This window comes from Canis lupus, chromosome 28 (genome assembly GCF_011100685.1).
Source record: "Canis lupus familiaris isolate Mischka breed German Shepherd chromosome 28, alternate assembly UU_Cfam_GSD_1.0, whole genome shotgun sequence".
Taxonomy (NCBI): domain Eukaryota; kingdom Metazoa; phylum Chordata; class Mammalia; order Carnivora; family Canidae; genus Canis; species Canis lupus.
In genome coordinates, this window is record NC_049249.1 from 7,144,185 (window position 1) to 7,167,723 (window position 23,539).

Below are 23,539 nucleotides of genomic sequence, written 5' to 3' on the forward strand. Positions count from 1 at the left end.
TGTAATAAAAATACTAAGCTTCTTTTCATAATAAATTGAAAGAGGCAACAGAACACAAAAGTGGAGATACTTCGTAAAAGACACAAGAAGAGGAATTACTATTTGTCTGAAAGTTCACTGACTCTCTCTGCATCCCCCACGGTGCTGAGCACACTGTAGTGAGTGATCACAACAAAACAGACATTCAAATAATGGCTAAAGGAACAGAGAGGAGTGAGGGCTGCTGACTCAAGAAAAACCAAAAAGGAATGCCCTAAGCCTCCACCCAGCATACCTAGCAGATCTACCCCTGTGAAAGGAAAGTGCTTTAGCCCTGTCACTCTGCCTGAAAGGTAGGCGGATTATCTGGGTACCTCTTTAGGAGATTTAAAATACCAATAGAAAAATAGAAAGGAAACCAATTCTTATGAAAACATACCTGCTTCCCATCCAACTCCCTGGTAAGATTATCCCCAACCCTAACCTTAAAGGCAGACAGAATGTAACTTTTTACTGTGTATGTTTTGGGCTAATGCTAATTAAAGATAAACAAAGGCATCTTTTCCTTTTAGACAAATATATTTTTCTGGTTAAAAGTAATTTAAAAGCCTGGGGCACCTGGCTGGCTCAGTCGGTAAAGCACGTGACTCAATCTCAGGGTCTGTAGTTCAAGCACTTCGGTGGATGTAGAGTGAGCGAGCGAGCTTACATACATACTTTCTAATGGTACAATTAAAGCCTGGGTCTTAATACTTAGTCGCATTTGGCATACCACTGTTACCAACACCCATAGAACACAGAAAAGCAAAGTAGGGATCCCTGGGTGGCTCAGCAGTTTGGCGCCTGCCTTTGGCCCAGGGCGCGATCCTGGAATCCCGGGATCGAGTCCGGAGTCAGGCTCCCAGCACGGAGCCTGCTTCTCCCTCCTCCTGTGTCTCTGCCTCTCTTTCTCTCTATGTCTAAAATAAATAAATAAATAAATAAATAAATAAATAAATAAATAAATAAATAAATAAAAATAAATAAATAAATAAATAAATAAATAAATAAATAAATCTTAAAAAAAAATGCAAAGTGAGATGACCGATGCACAGGTGTTTCAAGTAGTTGCCAGGGACTGGGCTACTACCTCTAGGTTCCTCACAATAGTTCAGATAATTACACACAGCACCAATTTATCCAATATGGCTAAACAGAGGACAATGAAGCTGATTTTTAAATAAATCTTTACAAACTGCTTTAAGACTATCTCTTTCTCAAAAGGTTAGAACAGGAAATGAATGCCTCGACACTGGCAAAGGCAGTTTAACAGTTAAGAGCTCAGGCTCTGGTTCCAGACAGACATGGATTAAATCCCAAGTCTTCCATTAAATAACCCTGTAACCATCTCTGTTAATATATCTCCCTACTTTGTACGGTAGGATTGATTACCTTCCTCAAGATTTGAATATGGGTAGCTTCAGATGTTAGTCCTTTCCTTCCTATAACTATACCCTGATCCCTTTGATTGGACCTGTATTTTCCTTATTAGTCAATCACTAATTTTTAATATAGAGTTTTTTAGGTGGTTGATCTCATTCATTATCTTCAAATCTCCTGAATTTCCTTCTTTGAGAACAACCTTATCTTGAAGCTCTGGCAGTTTAACCCATGCCCTGAACCTCATCAGTGAAAGTAAAAAGCTATGGGAGAAAAGTACAGAGAAAACTGAATTGTAGGTAGAACATACAAACCTTTGTATAAAACTTAAAATTGATGCTTTAAAATCCAAAATTCTGGGACACCTAGTTGGCTCAGTCAGTAGAGCATTTGACTCTTGATATAAGGGCTGTGAGTTTGAGCCCCACAACGGGTGTAGAGATTACTTAAAAATAAAGTCTTTAGGGCAGGCCCCGTTGCTCAGCGGTTTAGCACTGCCTTCAGCCTAGGGCCTGATCCTGGAGACCCGGGATCGAGTCCCACATCAGGCTCCCTGCATGGAGCCTGTTTCTCCCTCTGCCTGTGTCTCTGCCTCTCTATCTCTCATGAATAAATAAAAAGTTTTTAAAAATAAAATCTTTAATAAAAAAATAAATAAAATCCCAAATTCTATACACTGAAGACAATATGAAGCTAAGCATAACCTATTAGCAACAAATTAACTACAGAACAAATTCTGACCTGAAGGAGACCCACAGAGGTACCCTGCTTATGCTCACCACTCCCACTTCTTTCTCTAAACTCAGGAATCTTTATCCATATTGTAGTGGATTTTGCATAGTGGGAAATAGAGCAGGGAAAACAAGCTCCACAGATTTTTTCATTTGCATTAGGCCTTTTTAGTATCATTACTACTACTATCCTAGTTCAGCCAGGAAAGACTAAGTCCCAACCAATTTCTTTTCTTCAGATCTCTCCACTCTCTTACATCCTGCTCATACCCACCAAACTAATTTCCTCAACAGTTTCATTAGATCACTCCCCACCTCAAACTCTTAACAGCTCCCAATACTATGCATTGGAAAAGTCCAAATAAAATTCAAAGCCCAGGCTAGCATTACTCTACTTTTACAAGATTTGTTTCCTCCTAATTCCCCTGTAGAAGTTCTCTAAAGCTCCAACTAGACTAATCTGCTCAGTCTGTCCCCAACTCCAGAAGTCCAGTGCCTAGGCTGTATTACACTCACCAATGCCCACTCTCCACATTTTCTGCTTTTCCTTCAAAGGCCAGCCCAGACCCCCTCTTCTATCTCTGCCCTAAATTGTGCAAAGCCCACACTGCCGATCTATGACTGTAGTGAAACACGTCCTTTTCAGCTTGGCTATACTCTCTTGGCATCTTAATCTGGACAAAAAAGTCAAAGATTGGGATCCCTGGGTGGCGCAGCGGTTTAGCGCCTGCCTTTGGCCCAGGGCGTGATCCTGGAGACCCAGGATCGAATCCCACGTCGGGCTCCCGGTGCATGGAGCCTGCTTCTCCCTCTGCCTGTGTCTCTGCCTCTCTCTCTCTCTCTCTCTCTCTGTGTGTGACTATCATAAATAAGTAAATAAAAAATTAAAAAAAATAAATAAAGATTTAAAAAAAAAGTCAAAGGTCCTTGGAAGGCAGACCACATACTTACACCGAGGGTCTACCACAGTGCCCTGCACTTTGTAGGTCCTAGATATTATTAAAAACAGAGGAGAGGTTCAAAGGATAGACCTAAGTAGGGCAAGACTGTACTGCCCATCTTCGCCAATTCCTCTTTATTCACAGTAAGGGGCATTCGGCGTTCGCTACGAGACTATGTATTTCTACTATACACAGAGCAGCGAAGTGGAGAGAGAGCACGCCACCGGATGGCAAAAGAAAAAAAAAAAAACCCAGTCCCCATATAGCTTTTAGCCACAAGCCCTGCAATTGGGAAATCACACAATCTCTCCGGGCCTCGACTGTATCAGGTGTAAGACAAGGGAGCTGCTTTGATGGATTTTGATGGATCCCAAGGTATCCTTCGGCTCCCGAATTCCCCCGGTCAGGAAACCCAATACTCGTCTACTCACTAAGGCGCAAGCAGGCAAACTTTTACGGTTCCCAACGCAGGCATTTCCATATAGTAGTGGAAACTCCGTCCCCATGGAAAAAAGCATGGCTGAGAGGAGGGTGAGAAGCAGGTCTCCTTGGACTCGGATTCCTTTACCCTATGGCCAGGGACAGTCGAACTCGGGTTCCCGGTCCCTCACCGGCAGACTCCCAGGAGAGTGGCACGGCACGGCTCCCGGGAGCCCGCCGGGGTGACTCCGTCCGCGCCCCGGGCCCCCCGCACTTGGGACCCATGTCCCGTGACCCCGGGTCACAGCCCCCGTCCGCCCTCACCAGCCCGAAAGGCGCCCTCCTCTGCGGGCAAGGCCCCTCGCTCCCACCCGGCCGGCCGGCGGGCCGACCTTCCGGGCCCGGGGCGGCCTCCGCGGGCGTCCGGGCCCCAGGCCGGCGGGACTGGCGGCGTGAGGGGCGGCGGCGGCGGCGGCGGCGGCGGCTTTAAGTGCTGAATCACCACTTTGCAACCCGGGCTCCAAACCACGGTGACTCGCGGGCCCCGAGGGCCCGGGCGCTCTGCTCCGCTTACCCACAGAGGCGCTCCGGGAGCGGCAGGCGGGCGCCGAGGACGGAGCGGAAGGTGCTGGGCCGCGCGGAGTGCAGCAGCCACGCTAGCGGGTACCGCATACCCCAGCGAAGCCGCCGGGAGCACCGCGGACGCTTCCTTCTTGCACCGGGAGCCGGCCCTGCCCACTGCGCATGCTCAGTCCGCCGCGCCGCGCCGCGCCGCCTCCCGGGAGCCGCTGCGCGGCCGGGGCTCCGGGTTTTGCCTGGAACCCGACAGGGCGAGGGCGAGGGCGAGGGCGAGGGCGGGGGCGGTGGGCACGGCCGGCGTCGCGGGCTGCAGCCGGCGGGCTGGACCGAGTCTGGCCGCGGAGCTGCGGGAGCGCAGCAACCAGGCCTTCCCAGGCTGGTGGCACCGACTGGGTCAGACGAGGCGTACGCGGGAGGGCGGCGAGGTGTACCTGGCTAAGTGTACGGAGAGGGCAGGGTCTCGCGAATACTGAGAGCGCAAGGGGCCATGTTTGCGGAGGCGCCCTCATTGGCTGGCGCCCTGGGCGGTGCAGGTGTTGGAACCGAGTCCGCGGACCGGGCGGCTGCGCAGCAAACGATTCTGCGGCCCGCGGTCCGCGGGCTCCCTCTAGAGCGCGGTGCGGACCCTGGGGAAGTTAGCCCCTCGCAAAGCAAGCGGGGGAGGTGGAATGGCCGCGGCGAAACAAGGCTTCCGCGGGCTTTCAGATCCACGGTAGAAACTCCTCTCTACTGCTGTATTAAAGCGCCACCACACATATATGTAGTACTTCTATTGTCAGTGTACTTTAACCATTATTTATAACCAGGCTTTTTCCCGGATGGCTGTATGGTGTTAAGCATCCAAGAACAACGTAATAGTTGTTATGGATCTGATTTTCGGTTGCATTTCCATCTTGCGGGGTTCGTTAGGGCAAAGTGCAATTAGGGATAGTGACTCCCTAGCTTAAGTACCTGTGGGTTTCCGATGTGGCGAACCCCAAGACTACGGTCAAAAACAATGCTTTGAATCCTATTATGGCTTCAAATAGGAATTCAGGAGGAGGTTCCCTTAATCAAATGGATACTTCATTAAAGAGGTAAAGGGATCTTTTTTAAAAATACACTTTCAGGGATCCCTGGGTGGCGCAGCGGTTTGGCGCCTGTCTTTGGCCCGGGGCGTGATCCTGGAGACCCGGGATCGAATCCCACGTCGGGCTCCCGGTGCATGGAGCCTGCTTCTCCCTCTGCCTGTGTCTCTGCGCCTCTCTCTCTGTGACTATCATAAATAAATAAAAATTTAAAAAAAAATTAAAAATACACTTTCAGGGCAGCCCCGGTGGCTCAGCGGTTTAGCGCCACCTGTGGTCCAGGGCGTGATCCTGGAGACCCTGCATGGAGACTGCTTCTCGCTCTGCCTCTCTCTCTCCCTCTCCCTCTCCCTCCTTATTCATCTCTCATGAATAAATTTAAAAATCTTAAAAAAAAAAAAATACACTTTCAGCTAAAGGCAAACTTTGGATGGATGGAAACCGAGGTACCAGAGATGAGGCAGCACTCCTAGTGCAATGTAGGGTAAAATTCCACAGTATTACATTCCAGCCTCAACCCTCCTGTATTAGTGTCCTGTGGCTGCCATAATAAATTATCACAAATTTAGTGGCTTTAAACAACAAACTTATTCTCTCACAGTCTGGAGGCCAGAAGTCCAAAATTAAGGTATTGTCAGGGCTGCACTCCCTATGGAGGATCTTAGGGGAGAATCTGTTCTTTGCTACTTCCAGCTTTCTTGTGGAACCCAGTTTCCTTGGCTTAAGGCCACATCACCCCATCCCTGCTTCCACTTCACATTGCTTTCTCCTCTGCGTGTCTTTTATTCTGTCTTTTACAAGAACATTTGTCATTGGATTTAGGGCACAATCACGTAATCCAGGATTATCTCATCGAATTCTTAAATTGATTGCGTCTGCAAAGATACTTTTTCCAAATAATGTAACACAGGTTCCTGGGATTAGGACATGAACAATATTTTGGGGGCCACCACTCAATTTGGTACCCACCTTTTTAGCTTCTACCCCCACCCACTAATAACTGCAATTCACACAGCTAATTAATGCTTATAACAATACCAACTTGTCAGATCTCTAGCAACTTTCAAGCCCAGTTGAAATAGCACTGCCTTTACAAAACTTTCCCTCATTTCCATTCCTCACATACCTTATTGAAAGTAACCACTCTTTGATCTGAGCTACCAGAGTAGTTTGCCTCTCTCTAAAGGCACTTATTTGAATTTTAACCTTCCATGCTTGTAAGAAGCAGTGGATTATGAATGATGTCTTAGACATTTTTGTATCTCACCTGGCAGCAAGCACAGTGCTTAATTAACACTTATCAATTGCATGTTTTCTAAATCTGATTAAGCCTCTAAATGTAACTACCATTCATAGGAAATACATGGTATAGGTATGTTAAATCACACCATAAGGACATAATCAACAATTATTATGTTTAGAATGTTTGAAATTATTTATAATGTATAAAATTATGTTTAGAATGTTTTAAACATTACAGGAGGTATGCCTCGGTGGCTCAGAGGTTGAGTGTCTGCCTTTGGTTTAGGGCGTGATCCTGTTCCAGGATGGAGTCCCACATCCGGCTCCCTGCAAGGAGCCTGCCTCTCCCTCTCTCTGTGTCTCTGCCTCTCTCTGTGTCTCTCATGAATAAATAAATAAAATATTTTTTAAAAAAAAGGAAAGAAAAGAAACACTACAGGAAAAGTGACCTGAATTGCAAAATAAAAGAGGAAGGGGAAACTTATGTATTAAAAGGGACTTAGAATTGGCAAGTATGACAATCTGTTTATAAACTCTTATATGAAAATGCAAAAGGTCAGGAAGACCCAAGCCAGCCTGAAAGAAGAATCTGGAACACGTATAGTACCATGTATTAAGAGTTACTATTAAGCTATAGTAATTGAGATAATATGATAATAGCATGATAGCAGACAAATAGGCCATGGAAACTATTTGGTGATATCTATTAAAGCTGCGTATATGTATATACTATGACCTAGCAATTCAACTTCTAGCTATATAGCCAACAGAAATGTGAACATGCATCCACAAAAATATATGTACTATAATATTCACAGCAGCACAGTCAATAATAGTCCAAACTGGAAACAATCCAAAGCCCATCAACAATAAAATGCAAAAAAAAAAAAAAATGAACAGGAAAAGAAACCACAATAAAATGCACATAAAAAATAAATTAGGTAGTAGTCACACAATGGAATACTGTACAGCAATGAAAATGAGCAAAAACTACACTTAAAAATATGGATTAATCCCACAAACATGGTGAAAGTAGCCAGACTCAAAGGAGTATTTACTATATAAGTCCATGTATATAAAGTTGAAAATCAGACAAAACTAATCTATAGTATAGTATTAGATGTCAGACTAGTGGCTGGGGAGAATAAAGAGGGCTTCTGGGGGTATGTTTTAAGTGGGTATATTCAGTTTTTGAAAATAAATTGAGCTGTTCTCTTATGATTCATTTACTTTTCTGTAGCACTTCAGTAACACTTTCAAAAGATAATACTGTTTCAAAAGTATTACGGAGTCGACTATGTATACTACATTATTAAGTGTCGATTTTGAAACACTTGCATCTGGCTGGCTCATATGGTAGAACATGTGACCCTGGATATTAGGGTCATGAGTTCAAGCCTCCTCACATTGGTCATAAAGCCTACCTAAAATAAAATTTTAAAAAATTTTTAAATGGAAAACAAAAAAAGACATTAACCAAATGATATGTTTCATTTTTGTTTAAATCCTAATTTGAGCAAACCTATTATGGAAAATAAGCATTCATGAGAAAAGTAAGAATAGTTAGTAGATATTTGATGATATTAAATAATTATGTTACTTTTGGTGGTATGCTAATAGCTGTGGGGTTTTTTTTTTAGGGTTCTTTGAGATATATACTGAAATAATGCAATGCCTAGGATTTGATTCAAATAATTCAGTGGAGAATGAGTGAGGAGGGGAAAATATAGATAAAACAATATTATTGGCCATGAACTGATAATTATTGAAGCTGCATAATGAATGATGGGGTGGGGAGAGGTATTATACTATTCTCTTTGCTTTTGTGTATGTTTGAAGTTTTCCATGATAAAAAGTTTTATGAGGTGTCTGGCTAGTAGGGTATGTGGCTCTAAATCTCAGGTTCATGAGTTCAAGTCCCACACCGGGCATGGAGCCTACTTAAAAATAAGTTTTATAATGTATGTTAGTTTTTTTTTTTTTTGTATGTTAGTCTTAAATACAGTACTATGGTAATAAAATATCTAAAACCAAAGCAACATGAATTTTTAAAAATGTTTATATATAAGTGATTTGTGAATTATAAACTTGTTCTTTAAAACTTTTTCTAAATCACTTGCTGGTCCTTTTTAAAAATATTTTATTTATTTATTTGACAGAGAGAAAGAGAGAGCATGTGCGCACAAGCAGGGGAGCTGGCAGGCAGAAGGAGAAGCAGACTCCCCACTGAGCGGGGAGCCTGATGTGGGGCTGGATCCTGGGACCCCGGGATCATGACCTGAGCCCAAGGCAGCTGCTCAATCCACTGAGCTACCAAGGCTCCCCTGCTTGCTGGTCCTTGAAGGTAAGTTTGAGTCACTTTATGGACACTACTTGAAATATTAATGTGAAAATCTATAATTCATATTTTCTCCAGTTACAACTACTCTTGATTTATCCACTGAACAAAAATGGGCCCACCCTTGCTTTATATATTGAAGATACGCCGAAAGAGCAAGTAACCAAGTTTCTATTCTTCTGGGGTTTGACATTATAGTGAGAGAAATAAACAAGTAAACTAATACTTATATAAAAACTTACATAATATAATTAAAATAATATTAGGGTGGGGTGCCTGGGTGGCTCAGTCAGCTAAGTGTCTGACTCTTAGTTTTGGCTCAGGTCATGATATCAGGGTCCTGGGATCAAGCCCCCAGCCGGGCTCCACACACAGCATGGAGTTTGCTTGAGATTCTTTCTCCCTCTCCTATCACTCCTGCTCATGTTCTTTCTCTCTTTCTCTCTCAAATAATTAAATGAATAAATCTTTAAAATAATAATATTAGGGTAACTAGGGTGGGTTTTTCTGCTGTCTAGCTTCACCCAAGTAAGAGTTCTGGGACTTTCCCTCCATTATCACTACTATCCATGGCTGGGGGTGGGTGTGGGGGTTGTGGCAAGTTCCCACCAGTTGTATTAAGGGTATTCATGTCCTGGGCTGTTGACAACAGGAGTGTACAAATGGGACAGTTTAGGTGGGAGATCAGCAAAAACTCAAAGCATAGCATTAGTGTTTGGACTGCATAGGCACCTGTCAATGGAAAGCCTGCTTCTGTGGCCCTTCTCGTGGGCTAACTCCCCACCAGAACCTCTCCTAGGATTTCCTCTTTCTCTCCAGTTCCTTATCTTCATCAGCTTCTTCTCAAATCCCTTTTGTCCCATCTAATGTTCTAACCAGGAATTTCTCAACTCAAGTTTGAAAGTTGTGGAGGGGCAGTCATCTGCTTCTCCTTCTTTTTTTTTTTTTTTTTTTTTCATCTGCTTCTTCTTATGTCATTGTCTTACTTAGGGCTCTTTTCAGGGCTTTCCCTTAAAAGCCTAGTTTGAACATTGAAAACACTGAATATCCCCTTTTCTCTTTGCTTTCCTACTGTAAGAATCCTAATTCTTCTGAACATCTTTGGTCTCCAGGAAAGGGTTCTGAGGTATGGCAAAGAAAGAAAAATCTGAAGAGCAAAATCTTTTTTTGCTCTGTAGAAAAAGAAAAAAATTGAGTTTCATAAAAGAGTTTTGGAGGCTACTTCAGATAGAGTGGTTGTGAAACAGGGATGTTTCCTCTGAGGAAGTGATCTTTAAGTTGTAACTTGAAAGGTAGAGGGAGCCAGTTAAGGGAAAGGGTAAGGGAAAGACTCCAGAGAGTGGAGAAATACGAGTTGTAAAGTTTTGGGAGAGGAGTCTGGCATAATCTGGGATCTGCCAGAAGGTGGGAGAATTGGAAACCTTTCCTGTTCTCTCACAACTAACCTTTGCTACTGAGATTTTACTATTAGGGCACTATAGCAACTTGAATTTGGATTTGAGGAACTCTATACTTATGCAGTTGGGGATTTTTTTATAGGCTTATGAGCAGTTCATGAACTGTGGTGGGTTTTTTTCCTCCGTTTTTAAGGACATTCAGATATGCTGTTTGTTCTTTTTGGCATTCATACCCACAGACAGAACCTAACACAATTCTAGTATCTACGGAAAAAGCTAAAGTCAAGTGCTCCTCGACTGTTTACTAAAGATTTGCATAGATGTTGCTTGGCAGCCTTAAAAGATCATACAAATAAAAATATTTGTGAAGAATTTTCAAGGGCTTGGAAGAATGCTTATGTTAAATGAAAATTCAGGATGTAAAACTACATATTTAATTATAATCTCAATTGTTAAAATATACATATAAATAATTGGAAAGAAGTACATCAAAATATTAATAGTGGTAATCAATAGGTTGTGGAAATCTATTATCCATACATAGGAATTCCAGAGAGGAAGCACAAAGAAAGCAAGTAAAATGTTCGATGAATAACTTATTTTTTTAAGATTTTATTTATTTACTAGAGAGAGAGAGAGAGAGAGGGAGCAAGAGCTGGGGGAGGGGTAGAGGGACAAGCAGACTCCCCACTGAGCAGGGAGCACAACTTGGGGCTCAATTCCCAGACCCAGAGACCATGACCTGAGCCAAAGTCAGACACTTAACTGGCTGAGCCGTCCAGGTGCCCTCGATGAATAATTTAAAAACATTTGCCACAACTGAAGGAAATGAGTCGCCAGACTGAAAGAATTCACCGAATGCCCAGCCCAATAGGTGAAAATAGATTCATATCAAGGCATGTGTTATTACAGAATTTCAGCACTATTACACTAATTTCAGATTGCTTAAGGTTCCAGAGGGGGAAAAAAAGAAAAAAAGAGGTTACATACAAATGATCAGGAATTGGAATGGCTTTAGACTTCTCAGCAGGAGCAGAAACTAGAAAACACTGTTTTCAGGGATATCTGGGTGGTTCAGTGGTTGAGCATCTGCCTTTGGCTCAGGTCGTGATCCCGGAGCCCTGGAGTGGAGTCTTACATCAGGGTCCCTGCATGGAGCCTGCTTCTCCCTCTGCTTGTGTCTCTGCCTCTCTCTGTGTCTCTCATGAATAAATAAATAAAATCTTAAAAAAAAAAAAGAAAAAGAAAAAAACCCTCTGTCTTCAGACTTCTTTTTTTTTTAAATTTTTATTTATTTATAATAGTCACACAGAGAGAGAGAGGCAGAGACACAGGCAGAGGAAGAAGCAGGCTCCATGCACCGGGAGCCCGACGTGGGATTCGATCCCGGGTCTCCAGGATCGCACCCTGGGGCAAAGGCAGGCGCTAAACCGCTGCGCCACCCAGGGATCCCTGTCTTCAGACTTCTGAGGCATAAACTTCCTTGCCCTAATGGTGGCCCAGAGGCCACAGAGCTCCCAAGCTTCAGGGACTACTTGCAGCTGTACAAATGAGCATCTCAGAAGTAACCTGTATAAAGCAAAGCCGGGTAGACTTTCCACACGTTTTTCTCTGTGTGAAACGACCAGACCTCTTCATATCCCAGAGAGTGATATGTGAAGGATTTGCAAGAGTAATCAAGACTGACATTTCCAGGGCAGCCCTAGTGGCTTAGCAGTTTAGCACCGGCTTCAGCCCATGGTGTGATCCTAGGGACCCAGGATTGAGTCCCACATTGGGCTCCCTGTGTGGGGCCTGCTCCTTCCTCTGCCTGTGTCTCTGCCTCTCTCTCTCTCTCTCTCTCTCATGAATAAATAAACTCTTTAAAAAAAAAAAAAAAACTGAAGTTTCCAGGTGGAAGAAGAAGTCAAGGTTCCTATTTTTTTTCAGGATCATATTTAAAATGTGATTTTTCTTATACAAAACACCAATGTTTGTGGTTACAAAATCCTATCTCCTATGATGATTATTAGGGTAAATTTTGAAGATATGAAACTGTAGTAATAATCATGGGTGTAAAAAAAAAATCATGGGTGTAAACTACTATTTTTGAAAATAAAAATGCTAATGAGCTCATGGGTTATATAAAATACTCATTTCTCCAGACGACTAGTAATTTCCAAAAGGTTTGAAATAGAAAATCCAAGACAGTAGCAAACAATTTCCAACCTTCAATTATTCAGAAAGGCTTACCTACCTGCTTGAAAGGAAATACAGGAGAACAAAATACAAATTTATATTTTATCAAAATGTAGTTCTATATTAAGATAGTAGGATGCCTATCAAAAATGCTTTTCTTTGTTGTCAAAGTAAGAATAAAGCTCTGTGAAATGATTAGAATCTTTTTTTCCCAAGGGATTATAGGCTTTATTTTTATTTAAAAAAATTTTTTTAAGGATTTTATTTATTTACTCATGAGAGACACAGAGAGGCAGAAACAGGCAGAGGGAGAAGCAGGATCCTTACAGGGACCCTGATGCGGTACTTGATCCCGGAACCCCGGGATCATGTCCTGAACCAAAGGCAGACACCCAACCACTGAGCCACCCAGGCATCCATATTTTAAAACTTTATAAAGATTTTATTTTTAAGTAATCTCTATACCTAACATGGGGCTTAGACTCATAACCTAGAGACCAAGAGTCACATATTCCATAGGCTGAGCCAGCCAGGCACCACTGCTTTATTTGTTTGCTTGCTTGATCGTTTTTGAGCAGTTTTAGGTTAACTGAAAAAATGAGTAGAAGGTATATAGATATATTCCTGATCCCAAACATGCATAGCCTCCCCCATTATCAGTATTTGCCCACCATCAACTTATGACAATGGATGAACCTATATTGATACATCATTATCACACAAAGTCCTTAGTTTACATTAGGGCTCACACTGGGTATTGTACACTTTTTTTTTTTATAAGATTTGTTTATTTGAGAGACGGTGTGGAGGGGCAGAGGAAAAGGGAGAGAAGGAGAGGGAGAGAGAGAATCTCAAGCCAACTCCCTGCTGAGCAAGGAGCCTGACATGGGGCTCAATCTCATGACCTGAGCTGAAATCAAGAGTTGGTCATTTAACCAACTGAGCCACCCGGCCCTCCAATATTGTACATTCTATGGGTTTGGACAAATATGTAATGACATACATCCACCATTATAGTATAGTACATAGCATTTTCACTGCCCTAAAAATCCCCTATACCCAGAGCACCTAGGTGGCTCAGTCAATTAAGCGGCTGACTCTTGATTTCATCTCAGGGTTGTGAGATCAAGCCCCACGCAGGGCTTTGTGCTGAGCGTGGAGCCTGCTTAAGATTCTCTTTCCCTTTCCCTCTGCCCCTCTTCCCCAATTTGCTCTCTCTCTCTCTCTGTCTCTCAAAAAGGGGGTGGGAATCCCTGGGTGGCTTAGCGGTTTAGCACCTGCCTTCAGCCCATGGCATGATCCTGGAGTGCTGGGATCGAGTCCCACATCAGGCTCCTGCAGAGAGCCTGCTTCTCCCTCTGCCTGTGTCTCTGCTCCCCCAGTCTGTGTCTCTCATCAATAAATAAAATCTTTAAAAAAAAAATCTGTGCTCTGCCTATTCATCCCTCCCTCCCCCAACCCCTGGCAACTACTGATCTTTTCACTGTATTCATAATTTTGCCTTTTTCAGAATGTCAAATAGTTGAAATCATATACTATATAGATTGGCTTCTTTTCATTTAATAATATGCATTTCAGTTTCTTCCATGTCTTTTTATGGCTTAATTGTTCATTGATTTTTATTTTATTTTATTATTTATTTATTTATTTATTTTTAAAGATTTTATTTATTTATTCATGAGAGACAGAGGGTGAGGCAGAGACACAGCAGAGGGAGAAGCAGGCTCCCTGCAAGGACCCTGATGTAGGACTTGATCCCAGGACCCTGGGATCACGACCTGAGCCAAAGGCAATCACTCAACCACTAAGCCACCCTGGCATCCCTGTTCATTAATTTTTAGTGCTAATAAATATTCTATTGTCTGTAGGTACCACAGATGGTTTATCCTTTCACCCACTGAAGGACATGTTGGTAGCTTCCATTATTTCAGCAATTATGAATAAAGCCGCGCAACATCTGTGTGCAGGTTTTTGTGTGAACATAAAACTCCTTTAGGTAGGGGCACCTAGGTGGCTCAGTGGTTGAGTGTCTCCTTTGACTTAGGTTGTGATCCCGGGGTCCTGGGATCAAGTCCACATCAGGCTTCCTATAGGGAGCCTGCTTCTGCCTCTGCCTATGTCTCTGCCTTCTCTGTGTCTCTCTTTATGAAAAAATAAGTAAAATCTTTTTTTTAAAAAAAGACTCCTTTGGGTAAATACCAGGGAGTATGATTACTAGACTGGATGGTAAGAATATATTTAGTTTAGTAGGAAATGACCGAAGTGGTCATAAAATTTGTATTCTCACTTGCAATCAATGAAAGTTCCTATTGCTCCACATTCTTACCAGCATTTACAAGCATCTTACCAACACTTACCAGTGTTGTCAGTGTTTTGGATTTTGGCCATTCTAATAGGTATGTAGGAAATCTCATTGTTTCAATTTACATGTCCCTGATGACATGATGTAGAGCATCGTTCACATGCTTATTTGCCATCTGTAAATCTTCGTTGGTCAGGCCTCTGTTAAGGTCTTTGGCTTGTTTGCCAGTCCCCTCCTAGCTTTATTGAGGTATAATTGACAAATAAAATTATATTTAAAGTGTACAATGTGGTGGCACCTAGCTGGCACAGTAGATGAAGCATGTGACACTTGATCTTGATTGTGAGTTCAAGCCCTACGTTGGGTGTAGAGATTCCTTAAAAACAAAATTTTAAAATTGGGGTGCCTGGATGGCTCCAGTTGTTCAGGCACCTGACTTCAGCTCAGGTCATGATCTTAGGGTCCTGGAATGGAGCACTGTGTCAGGCTTTGCACTAGCAAGGAGTCTGCTTCTCCTTCTCCCTCAGCCTCATCCCCCCACTCATGCTCAAGCTTGCTCTCTCTCAAGTAAATAAAATCTTTTAAAAAATATTTTTTTTAAAGTGTGCAATGTGGTGATTTGGTGTATGTATACATTGTGAAAGGAGTCTCTCCTTTGATTTGAGCCCATTTTATAATTGTGATTTTTTTAAAGATTTTCTTTATTTATTCATGAGAGACACAGAGACATAGACAGAGGGAGAAGTAGGCTCCCTGCAGGGAGCCGGATGCGGGACTTGATCCCAGGACCCTGGGATCACACCCTGAGCTGCAGGCCGATGCTTAACCACTGAGCCACCCAGGCATCCCTGTTTTCTTATTTTTTAGTTTGAAGTGTTCTTTGCATCTTTTGTATAAATACTCCAAATATGTCTTTTGCTAATATTTTCTCCCAGTTTGTGGCTTGTCTTTCACAGAGCAGAAATTTTTAATTTTAATGAAATCCAGCTTATCGATTATTTCTTTTGTGGATTGTACCTTTGGTGTCGTATCTAAAAAGTCATCACCAAATCCAGGGTCATCTAGATTTTTTTCCTACATTGTCTTCTAGGAGTTTTATAGTTTTGTGTTTTACCTTTACATCTGGAACCCATTTTGAGTTCATTTTTGTGAATTCTGTAAGGTTTGTGTCTAGATTAATTTTTCTTTTGTCAAAAGCACTTTTTATATTTTTTAAAATAAGATTTATTTATTTATTTTAGAGGGAGAGAGAGCACAAGTGGGAAGGGCAGAGGGAGAGGGTGAGAGAACCTCAAGCGGACTCCACACTGAGCACAGATCCCAACATGAGGCTTGATCCCATGACCCTGAGATCATGACCTGAGCTGAAACCAAGAGTTGTACACCTAACTGACTGTTAGGTATACACCCAGGCACCCCAGGCCCAGATCTCTATATTTAAAAATGAATCACTGCAGAGAGAAGATAGCAGAAGTATTTCCATTTCAAATAACAAAAATTACATTGAATTTTTTTATTGAGATATAATTCATATACCATAAAATTTGCTGCTTTAAGTTTTCTTTTGAGAGACAGAGTGAGGGGGGAGGGCCAAAGGGAAAGGGAGAGACAGAATCTGAAGCAGGCTCCACACCCAGCACAGAGCCCAGTACACAGCCAGCCACAAGGGGCTCAATCTCCATACCCTGAGATCATGACCTGAGCAGAAATCGGGAGTCAGGGACACGCAGGCACCCCTGTACACAAATTTTGAGATGGATATTTGTTTTCATTTCTACTGAATGAATACCTAGGGGTGGATTGCTCAGTCATGTGGTAAGTCTAGGAACTGCCAGACTGTTTTGCAAAGCGGCTGCACCATTTTGCATTCCTACCAGCAACGTGTGAGGACTCCAGTTTCTTTTTCTTTTTTTTTATTTTTTTATTTATGATAGTCACACAGAGAGAGAGAGAGAGAGAGAGAGAGAGAGAGAGAGGCAGAGACACAGGCAGAGGGAGAAGCAGGCTCCATGCACCGGGAGCCCGACGTGGGATTCGATCCCGGGTCTCAAGGATCGCGCCCTGGGCCAAAGGCAGGCGCCAAACCGCTGCGCCACCCAGGGATCCCTACTCCAGTTTCTCTACATCCTTACAACGCTTATTATCTGTTGTTTTTTGTTTTTTGCTTTTAATATACTAGTGAATGTGAGGTAGTATCTCCCCATTGAGATTTTAAAAGTATTTTTGGATTATAGATTATATTAAATTTATATAGATTATAGATTGTAGAATAAAAATTGTAGAACCATTATTTTAGTGATTATTTTAATTAGTAAAAGAGTTTTTTAAAGTTCAAAATTCAGTTATTTCTTAAGTGATTAATGAGTGCAATTAATGAATAATCATTATCTCCTACTCTAGCCGTGTTTTATGACTTCCCACAGGTATCTTTTTATTTATTTTTTTATTTATGATAGTCACACACAGAGAGAGAGACAGAGGCACAGGCAGAGGCAGAGGGAGAAGCAGGCTCCATGCCAGGAGCCTGGCATGGGATTCGATCCTGGGTCTCCAGGATTGCGCCCTGGGCCAGAGGCAGGCGCCAAACCGCTGTGCCACCCAGGGATCCCTTCCCACAGATATCTAAATCAATTCTATAACTCTGTCAATTATACAAATATTGGAGGATTACATTTCTGATGGATAAAATCAAGATCTACAATAAAACCATTGACAGCTAGACATCCAGAATGACAGCATGCAGAAAGAAAAATGTTCACTTTTGATAAAAGAATACAGCTACGTTATTCTTACTTGGGGTCTTTGCTTTTATTTTTTTAAAGATTTATTTATTTATTCATGAAAGACACACAGAGAGAGGCAGAGACACAGGCAGAGGGAGAAGCAGGCTCCTTGCAGGGAGCCCAATGCAGGACTCGATCCTAAATCTGGAGATCAGGCCCTGAGCCGAAGGCAGATGCTAAACCGTTTTGTAGAGGTCCACTTTGAGATGCTGGTGAGCCGTCAAAGGGGAGATATCAATAGACTAGCATACTAAAGGTGACCAGCCATCCGAGCTGTATATAGATGTCTCCTTGGGGGGTATGCGGGATGGTCACTGAGTGGAGGAACTAAAGGGGCACCATTCCATCTGTCCCTTACGTAAAAAAAAAAAAAAAAAAAAGAGATACCTTGGTTCCTGTGGGCTAAATGTGGCCCAGAAGCTCAGCTCCTTGAGCCACCTACGCCATACGCCCATAATTCAGTATTTTCTGGGCCTGGGTCCCACATTCGAAGCTGTCGCTCACCCCAAGAACCGCCAGGACGTTCGCAGCACGTCTACGGAAAGCCGCAGGTCGCCGAGAGGGGGCGGGTCCAGGGAGCGCTGCCTGCTGGGATTTGTAGGCTGACGGCGGCCGGCGCTGGCTCAACCTCCTGGAGACGCCCGCTGGGTGCGGCGCCGCGTAAAGGGCGGGAAATTGAGCCCTAAACCTGCGTCAGTCTTTCCGGAACGGTTGTCCAAAGAGGCAAGTGTGGTACTGCCTTTTGCATGGAATCGTTTAATGACATCTTATCATTAGTTAAAGGATAAAGTCAGAGTCCTAAGAACGGCATTTAACATCCCTTTCATCGCTTTTCGGTACCCGTGGTAACCTTATTTCTTAACACTTCCTAATTATTCAAGGCTCTTCTGGAGAAAGGGGCTCACTTTGGACCTCTCTCCTCTGTGGCTCCATAACATTGTCTTACAATTGGCTAATAATAATTATAATCGTGGCTGGCTTTCCTGACACTACGTGTTCTAGTCCAAGCTGATTCCCGCTTTAGCTCATTAATTCTCACACAACCCCCTTAAGATGGTTGCTATTATTTCCATTTCCAAAATGAGGAAATCTTGGTTTACAGACGTTATGGAACTTGGGCAAGGTCACGTTGAAGACTCACACTGTTCAACCGCGCATCTCTCCCACCGAACTACGAATTCCAAGCGGGGACCGACCCACCACCTTTTTGCTTTCCCGCGGGCCACGCCCCGAGGGTGGGGCTCTGATGACGACACAGCGTCCCATGGTGCCTCGCGCGCCCGCGCTGCCATTGGCTCGGCGTCTAGGCTCCTTTTTCAAATTGAGGCGCCGAGTCGTTGCTGGGTTTCCTAGGTTTCGGGCGGAAACGGTATTGGTAGGTCCGAGGCTCCCGCTAGTGCGGGACAGACGCCTCGGTCAGTTAGAGCCCCTGGTGGAGAGCGGGGACGTCGAGCTGCTTGCGTGGGTGTTCCCGGCTCCTCCGCGCCCCACAGCCGGGGAGTCCGCTGCCCGGCCTTGGCCTTCCCGCGGGGCTCGTAATGGCGTCCCAGCCGAATTCCTCCGCGAAGAAGAAAGAGGAGAAGGGAAAGAACATCCAGGTGGTGGTGAGATGCAGGTAAGGCGAACCCAGCAGGATTGGGAGCGCTGGGCTCTGCTGGCTTTGCTAGCTTTGCTGCTGGGCTCCCTCCTGTGCGGTCCCGAGAGAGGAATTTTGTTTGCTGTTTCTGTGGGGAGCAAACCTGCCTGTTGCGTAGTTCTCCGCATTCTGATCAGTAAAATGACGCTAGATTGCTCTGAGGAGTAAATTAGTGTGTGTCAGAAGAAAGAATGTTTGTATTGGAGGTTATAGTTTAAAACTGCTATTCAGAAGGAGAATTTGATCTCCAGTGTTTAGGGAAAAGTGTGTTCTTTTAAAAAAAAAAGTTGACAAAGTTGTCAAAAAGTTGACAAAGACTTAGGTGGCGTTTTTATATGCCACTCCTTGCAATTTCTCAGTTGGAAATAAGACTGCATACCTACTCTGTAGGTGTTTTAGTACTGATGTTGGGATTACCGTCCTATCATCGCTAAAAACATAATCGATGACTTGTCTTTTCTTCTAGATGCAATATTTTCTTAGTCCCTACCAAACGAGGAAGCATCATTGTCTTTAAATTTTAAAGGTTAACTTATAGAGTGAGTTGATGTTTTTAAAAGGAGTCAACGTAAGCCAGTATAGCTTTATGATTGTACTGCAATTTGGTCTTCTCTAGACTGAGGGAGATAGTTTCTTCGTGGTGAATGGGTGGAGGTGTTCAACTCTCCCCGGATTGATTTACAAATAATTTCCCAATATTAAAATTAATCTGTAGAGGAAAAACTACTTGTTACACAAACTGTTTCTTAGTTAGAGATTAATTTATTCAGTTTTTAAGAAGCCCTCCACAGTTCACTGGTGTATGTGTATTTTGTGTGTCTGTTTTTGTTGCTGTTTTATTTTTTTTTTTAAAGATTTTATTTATTTATGAGCAACACAGCAGAGAGGAGAGAGAGAAAGAGGCAGAGACACAGGCAGAGGGAGAAGCAGGCTCCATGCAGGGAGCCCGGTGTGGAACTCGATCCCAGGTCCCCAGATCAGGCCCTGGGCTGAACATGGCATTAAACCCCTGAGCCACCCAGGCTGCCCTTTGTTGCTGTTTTAAAATTCTACCAACTCTCAGCAACTTTTCTGTAAATCCAGAAGTTCTAAAATTTTATTTTATTTTATTTATTTTTTTATTTATTTTATTTTATTTTATTTTATTTATTTTTTTATTTTTTTATTTTTTATTTTTTTTATCTAAAATTTTAAAAAGGGCTATTTTAAAAATGTGTGAACAAACTTTCTTAAATTGTTGCCCTCAGCTTTGGTGATTTGAACTGTTGATGTCAAAGATAATAGCTAGCTTTTTAAGTTCGGTGTCAGGGAAGAAATTTGGTGGTAACCTTAAGGTTGACCAATTTACTAGTTGTACTCTAGAACTTCTGTTAATAGTTGTTTTGAAGATTGAAAAAAAATTAACAGACTGTAATACAAACGTGAATTTTTACTTATTTATTTTTTAAAGATTTTATTTTTAAGCAATCTCAACACCCACTGTGAGGCTTGAATTCACAACTCTTGAGATAATAAGAGTTGCATGTTCTACCTACTGAACCAACCAGGCACACCACAAACGCAAATTTTTAGATTATTTTGATAATTTAATAAAGCCAGACAATACTGCTTTTTCTGTTTGGTTTGATTTTCTTTGATTTTCTTCTTTTTTTTTTAAGATTTTATTTAATTGAGAGAGATAGCAAGAGAGAGCAGAGCAGGAGAGAAGGGCGGAGATAGAAGCATTCTTCCCTCTGAGCAGGAAGTCAGTCACAGGGGCTTGATCCCAGGACCCCAGGATCTTGACCTGAGCTGAAGGCAGATGCTCAACCAAGGGAGTTGTCCAGGTGCCCCTTAAATTTTTTTTTTTTTTATTGTTAGTTATAAAATATATCAGACCTATAAAAAGTTATAGAGAACAAAGTAACAAACATCTGTGTATCCATCACCTAAATTAGAAACAGACAAGTCGGGGATCCCTGGGTGGCGCAGCGGTTTGGCGCCTGCCTTTAGCCTAGGGCGCGATCCTGGAGATCCAGGATCGATTCCCACGTCGGGCTCCCGGTGCATGGAGCCTGCTTCTCTCTGCCTGTGTCTCTGCCTCTCTTTCTCTCTCTGTGACTATCATAAATAAATAAAATTAAAAAAAAAAAAAAAAAAGAAACAGACAAGTCATTACAATTGGAGCCCCTATTGCATCCTTTTCCAGCCCCCTTCCTCTATCCCAAGAATTAAACATTATTCATGTTTATTATCTCCTTACATTTAAGTCCTACCTAAAATGAGATTTCTTTTACTTTGTTACTTATGAAAAGTGTTTAGGTTGTAACTAATTATTCACAATAATTTTTGTGTAAAGAGATGATTTTCTTTTCATGCTTTCTTTTTCAAATATCTTTCTTAGAGCAAATATGTCCTTAAGCTCTAGTAAATAAACAATTTATGAGACCCTTGGGGTTGTCAAACCTTTTCTGTAAAGGGCTCTAATAGTAAAAATTTTAAAGTATTTTAGGCTTTCCAAGCCACATATAGTCTCTGTCATATATTTTCTGAATTTTTTCTTTAGTTTTACATTTTTAATTGGCACAGTTTACTGTAACCTAAGATTTCAAGAAAGAGATGACTTTATTACAATGAATACAATCTTTTTTTTTTTTTTATTTTTTTATTTATGATAGTCACAGAGAGAGAGAGGCAGAGACATGGGCAGAGGGAGAAGCAGGCTCCATGCACTGGGAGCCCGACGTGGGATTCGATCCCGGGTCTCAAGGATCGCGCCCTGGGCCAAAGGCAGGCGCCAAACAGCTGCGCCACCCAGGGATCCCTCTTTTTTTTTTTTTTTTTAAAGATCTTATCTATTTATTCATGATAGTCACAAAGAGAGAGAGAGAGAGAGAGAGGCAGAGACACAGGCAGAGGGAGAAGCAGGCTCCATGCAGGGAGCCCGACGTGGGATTCGATCCCGGGTCTCCAGGATCGCGCCCTGGGCCAAAGGCAGGCGCCAAACAGCTGCGCCACCCAGGGATCCCCAATGAATACAATCTTTATGATGTTCTTGTATTATAACTATAGAAGAGAATTTTGTTTTACAGACATATAGCTCAAGAGGAAGGTATAACTTTTGGAGTTGAGGAACTGATAGTTTTTATAGAGAGAAGTTTTAATAAGGAAATAGGCTTTGATATATGTGTATATAAGACACATGCAAAACATTCCTTATTCTTGTATAGCGTACAGGTTAGCATAAGTCCTAGTGAGAATGTAACATAAAGGTTTTAGCATTTAAGTTAATCTTGGCATTTTAATCTAGACAAGTGCTTTAGCAATTTAGATCTGAACATTTATGAATCATTCATATATTTAAAAGTATATAATTGTATTTTTAAAAAGGCCCAGACCAACTTTCCATAAACAGTAACCTAATGTGATGCTATAATTACCAAATGGAAAACAAGACTAATAATTCTGTTTTGGTTTTTTTTTTTTTAAGATTTTATTTATTTATTCATGAGAGACACACACAGAGAGAGAGGCAGAGACACAGGCAGAGGGAGAAGCAGGCTCCATGCAGGGAGCCCGACGTGGGACTCCATCCCGGGTCTCCAGGATCACACCCTGGGCCGAAGGCAGGCACTAAACCGCTGAGCCACCCAGGGATCCCCTAATTCTGTATTATTAAATCAACAAAGAATATTTTAGAGAAAGGACAACTTGGAAAATGAAGACTTCAGAGTTCATTATTCCAAATTCAAGAGCATTTTAGTTATTAACAGTGGTTACCAAATAAGGTGAAGTTAGATCTCTTTAAGGAGCTGCTTGTAATTTATTTTGTTGGGACAAGAGGCAAAACTGTTTCACTATGCCACAAGAAGATGATGCAAATTTTTTTATCCTTGAGAAGATTTTCTGAAGTTGGTATCCCTATCAGCAAAGGGGCACTTATGGCATGCTCCTCACAGTAGGAACATGAATTCAGTGATGCTGTTGAAACTTTTGTTCTTTTATGGAAGGTTCCAGTTTTAACTCTTGCACAGTTCTCTTTGCCTGAGCTATGTTTATTGGTGCTCACTGTTTTTGCTGGACATCTTTTACCTGAAATCAGTAATACTGTATTCATTTGGTTAACATCACACATCCAGGCTAAGAGATTAGTTGAGAGATACTAAGAATGATAGACTAATTGAAAAAGCTATTCCCATATGAGAGCAATTCGTTCTACTTAATACCCTTAGCCTACCTCAATATAAGTTAGTTTTGACCTAGGTTTGTTGAACTTTTAATAATACTGCATGTCATGGGTTATGTGCATTGTGTAGGTTTCAATATATTTGATGTCTATGGCATTACTATATATTACCTGGAAGTTGCCGAGTTAAATTTCCCAGGATCATAAATTTGGTTTTCTGTAAAAAGTATGCTAGGGATGGGTATGCCAGAGGATGTTGAGGTATCCTTTTTTAAAATAAATAGCAACTTGGTTTGTCTAATGATGAGGGGAAAGATTATTTTCTATTTGGCTTTTCCTTTCATTATATGTGGTAATGAATG

At 42.2% G+C, this 23,539-nt stretch overlaps 2 protein-coding genes across 3 annotated transcripts in view; one reads left to right on the forward strand and one right to left on the reverse strand.

Moving 5' to 3' along the window:
- Nucleotides 1-4,162, reverse strand: part of IDE (insulin degrading enzyme) — a 122,847-nt gene extending 118,685 nt beyond the window's left edge. The window contains 1 exon segment of the mRNA NM_001314100.1: nucleotides 4,065-4,162. Coding sequence (NP_001301029.1) covers nucleotides 4,065-4,162 — 98 coding nt within the window.
- Nucleotides 4,163-18,778: 14,616 nt separating this feature from the next.
- The window catches only part of KIF11 (kinesin family member 11), a 50,974-nt gene continuing 46,213 nt past the window's right edge, over nucleotides 18,779-23,539 (forward strand). Inside the window, exon 1 of one of the 2 annotated variants that reach the window (XM_038578198.1) lies at nucleotides 18,779-18,991. In XM_038578198.1, the coding sequence (XP_038434126.1) occupies nucleotides 18,915-18,991 (77 nt within the window). In that variant the 5' untranslated portion in view covers nucleotides 18,779-18,914. The remainder of the gene's footprint in view (nucleotides 18,992-23,539) is intronic. The other variant, XM_038578199.1, reaches the window with a different exon arrangement.